General features: G+C 37.5%; 1 protein-coding gene across 1 annotated transcript; it reads left to right on the top strand.

Moving 5' to 3' along the window:
* Positions 1-1,384: 1,384 nt before the first annotated feature.
* tcf21 (transcription factor 21) lies at positions 1,385-3,234 on the top strand. Its single transcript, XM_023806890.2, has 2 exons — positions 1,385-1,974; positions 2,775-3,234. Exons 1-2 carry the CDS (start codon positions 1,528-1,530, stop codon positions 2,862-2,864), a joined length of 537 nt encoding a protein of 178 aa, XP_023662658.1. The 5' UTR covers positions 1,385-1,527; the 3' UTR covers positions 2,865-3,234.
* The last annotated feature ends 1,359 nt before the right edge of the window (positions 3,235-4,593 follow it).

The raw sequence follows: 4,593 nt of genomic DNA, 5'->3' as shown, positions 1-4,593 counted from the left end.
TTACATATGAACTGCATTAGACTGAATATATTATTATTATTATTATTATTATTATTATTATTATTATTATTATTGGCCTATTATTTAACCCAAAAAATCTTGGTGGGTGTCTACGGAGTTTAGGGGCTGTTCTTCAGGTGCTGTAATGCATGTTTTCTTAAACTCCGTATAGTAAACAGCGCTATGATTAGTGGCGTTTGTCTTTCATTAATAACGCGTCCGGTTATCCTTAATAAATAATGGTAGTGGTTTCCTGGAGCACCGGACGGTACTTATGAGCCGCCCGCTGTTCCTTCTCTTCTATGTCCTCCCTAAAGCTTCGTCTAGCTCAGTGGGGGCTGTATGATAGTTGACCCTTGTCATTTGTTATTAAACAAGGTCCCAAAAAGCAAAGTCTACCCCCGTGTGAATCCTAGCAATCATCAGCTCGGTTTGAACTCGTCTTAAAATCCCTTTAACTATCCACTCAGGGCTGCCCATAATTCGTGTTGTTTTGGCTGTCCGCTGAGCTGGTTGGTGGAGAAGGAGTGCGGATTGATATTAAAAGCAAAACACGGCGGTGGGATACACCGGGTATCCCTTACACACACATTTCCGTAGGCGCCATGGGCCATTTGAAACCTTCGATATCCTATTAGTGAGGCAACTGTGCTGAAAGTCGGGACCCCCCTGTCACTCCCCGGGCAGACGCTGCCCATTTTTGCGGGGCTGCTAAATTACATTGTCACACGCCTTAGTGCCCCAGCGCTGAACAGTTATATTCGTAAACAGACAGGTGATAGTACTTCCTACCTTTCCGCATTGCTCAAATTTGACTGACGCAATAACTTCAGCTGCAAATGCAATAGTTTTCAAGCATCAGCAAATTATATTTACTTCAAAGCCAGGTGTGAATGAAGTGCTGTATGAAAGTCGTGCCAAGAGGGCTGCTCTTAATAGAACGAAAAAGCATTATTTTGTGTATACGGGTAGCATTATTTAATATTATAAACCAAAAATTAACCTAAGTAAGCAATAATTAAAAGGACCAGAAAATACAGTAATTCATTTATCAAATATTGATTTAATTAGACCAAAATGTGCTTAAAAATAAGCAGGAAATGAGAGTGAATGTTTTTGCAAAGGTGAAAGGATTTGAATGGGTTTAATTTTTCGTTAATTGATGTGGGCCTGTTCTAAAGCTTGCCAAGCTCCCAAACGTGGCTGGTGGATTCTGAAAATATATTCAAAATATATTATATTTTCTTGATATATTTAAGCACATTAATTCATTGTAATTGTTCAATATGCTGAAATAAACCTTGTTTAGAAATGAGGGAAATTTGGGAGGACGGTTCCCTCCCCTCATCACTAGTCACGCCCCCCTTAAAATTAGATAAATTGACATTCCCAAAAGGAGGATAGCGGAACAACTCTGTCTAAAACACAGCAAGCACATGAATACCCGTCAAGTGGCTCCATTCTTTACTTCCCACCCAAATCCACATGTTCTGATTCTTGTGCCACTTTCTATTCCTCCTCGCCAAAATGTCCACTGGATCGATCAGTGATGTGGACGACTTCCACGAAGCGGAACTCCTGGATGACATTTTAAAACTGGGGTCCGGCAAGGACTCCGCGACGTCCAACGAAAGCACGGAGGAGAGCTCCAACTGCGAGAGCGGGAGCAGGCGAAAGGAGAGGGGAGCATCGGAAAAAAAGAGAAAAGCGTCCTCCAGAAAAAGCGCGTTGAACGGAGTCGCGCACGAGGGCAAGCAGGTACAAAGGAACGCGGCGAACGCCCGCGAGAGAGCGAGGATGCGCGTGCTGAGCAAAGCATTCTCGAGACTGAAGACCACTTTGCCCTGGGTGCCCCCGGATACCAAACTATCAAAACTGGACACGTTGCGCCTAGCATCCAGTTATATCGCCCACTTAAGACAAATTCTGGCCAACGACAAGTACGAGAATGGGTACATCCACCCCGTTAATCTGGTAAGAAATCGAATGTATCCTTTATATTTCATTGACTATAACTTAATTGTTTAAATAATTATTTACGTTTGAAATGCAATCTTTAAAATTAGCTTTAGGCATATTTAATTGAGGGGTCAATTTATTTTAGCTACGTAGTATGTTTTCATTTTGATAATATTCTAAGTGTTAAGATATTAATTTTCTATTATCTAGAATCTTACAGCCACGTTTAATGCATCCCTCCTCCATAATTTGAATACAAGAAAAATACTTTTTTTTTTTTACTAAATCGACTAAAGCTGAAAATAACAATTTTATGTATCTGTGTGACATCATATTCACCAATTTAACAGGAAGAACCTTTTTATTATCTTGCATTTTAGGAAATTCTACGTTAAATATGATCTAGCAAACAGGAATACCCATTTTGCAATGGAAGATGCACACGTTCCAGAGAAAGATTCCATGACAGAAAGCACAATTTTGTTTTTACATAGACTTTCTATCAAACTGTAAATTGGTTTCTTCTCAAGACATCAGCAATTATTATAGCCTACGTGGAAACAAGGCAATATAGAATATAAAATTAAAAACAGAGTGTAACATCCAGAAGATACTAATGAATTATTACATTTGTTTGGAATACATGCAACTTCTTGACGTTGAGTTTGTCCTCTGTTTTTTAATGGCGCCTAGTTAAACCACTCATCTACACTGTTACACACCTTAAAGCACAAGTAATATTATGCAGGATTTAATGGTTTCAAAACATTATCTTGTTTGAATTGGTATCTATTTCCTTTCCTTTTCTCATTTAGACCTGGCCTTTTATGGTGGCTGGCAAGCCGGATAACGAGCTGAAAGAGGTGCTGAACACGACACGATTGTGTGGGACTACAGCTTCCTGAGACTTACGGACACGTTACAGTAACCTGGAACATTGTACAATTGTACATATTTCAGAGAAACACGTCTTTCCCACGAGAGACACGAGAGAGGACGATCCGGGGGACCAAACCTTTTTAATAGTTCCTCAACCTGTCTATATTTAAAGTATTCACATTAAGCCTTGCTGGTTCAAGGGTTAATATTTTCTTCTTCCTTTCTTTTTTAACCATTTTAACATTTTAAATGCTTTATAAACTGTGTGACCTTATGTAGCCGCAAGTTTTTTAACAGGTGACGTTGACAGTCATCATTGTAAATAGAAGCACACGCAAAGTCTATTGTCCTATTTTATACAGAAATTATGTAAATAAAATGTACGTGTATTAATAATGGCTTTCTTTGCACGTTTTATTTTAATTTGTATAAACTTATTTTAATTCCAGGTCTTAGTATCATTTCAGTTACTATTCGTTTTTTTTTTTTTTTAAATTCCTCCAAAAAAAAAAACTGGAAACCAAACAAAAGATAAGAATATTTATTCTCTTAATTAGAAGCGCTAAGTATGGTTTAGGCCTACTATCTTCACGCGCCCGAACTAAGATAAACAAACAATGCAAAGTGTACGCACGTACCCATAATCGAGTAGGCCTAATTAGACATCATTTGTTAATACAATTCATACAAAATGAAAAATTCTAGTGTCACGTTCAATCCCATTGGGAATAATACCTTTAGAAAAGACGAGTGTTTATTATTATAATCTGCACATTTTTAGTACCAATGGATTGAATAATGACGGGTTAATTATAGAACTGTTTTCCTAGGAATATTTTTTAAGGTCAGATATTTTGAAAATTGTAAATCTATACAGCTCTTAATCCTGCGCCAGACTCGTTGTTTAATTCCGAAAGGTTATGACCGTGGTGTTTATACTGAGCAGACAGTTATTTATGCGGTACTCCTCAAAACCCGGGATTACAAGGGAAAGCTTAAGTCACCCTTTTCAAAAGAGGAGCGTCGTGCAGATGGCGTGAGGCGTCGCTTCATCTTAGGTCGAAACATCATCTAATGTTCGTTATGGCAAAAGCGTCGGAGATCAGTACAAGAACGCAGTCGTCGTCGCCCCCCCCCCCCCCCCCCCCCCTTTACGTATATTTATTTTTATTAATTTATTAATGACACCCTAACCATCAATTTTACCAAAGCGTATATTCACTGGACATAGTTAATTTTGTTAGCGGTTTGCATTTTAATTAATTTGCAGAAAATCGCTTATTTTTTAAAGAGATGCACTGGATTTTGTAGATAAAAATATCTTTGAATTAAAAAATGTTTATTTATGCATAGTTTTTTCCTTCTAATTTTAGAATTATGCTGGTCCGAGGCTAAATCGAACCTAGGCCTATTTTAGATTTACTGCAAGAGTTCATAAAACATGTTATTTCTGTTTCACTATAATTAAATGAACATGCAGGAGACTAAATTTGATAATGGCTACTCCGTTTGTCCGTTCTAGACCCCGATATTCAAAAAATTATATCTAAAATTTTTATTTTTGGACAATGGGTACAGCCATTAAAGAAATTGTTTTTTCCCCAAAACCAATGATTGCATCGTTTAAAAAGCTAGATAAAACACAATATTTCAATGACTATGCTATGACAACTCAGGAAATGTATTTAGTTAGATAACATCCTTTAAATGCGTGGGCTGTAGATAATCAAAAAGGTTTGTAATTCTGATGAAAAT

The sequence above is a fragment of the Paramormyrops kingsleyae genome, chromosome 19 (genome assembly GCF_048594095.1).
Source record: "Paramormyrops kingsleyae isolate MSU_618 chromosome 19, PKINGS_0.4, whole genome shotgun sequence".
Lineage (NCBI taxonomy): Eukaryota > Metazoa > Chordata > Actinopteri > Osteoglossiformes > Mormyridae > Paramormyrops > Paramormyrops kingsleyae.
This window is presented reverse-complemented; position numbering and strand designations above follow the sequence as displayed.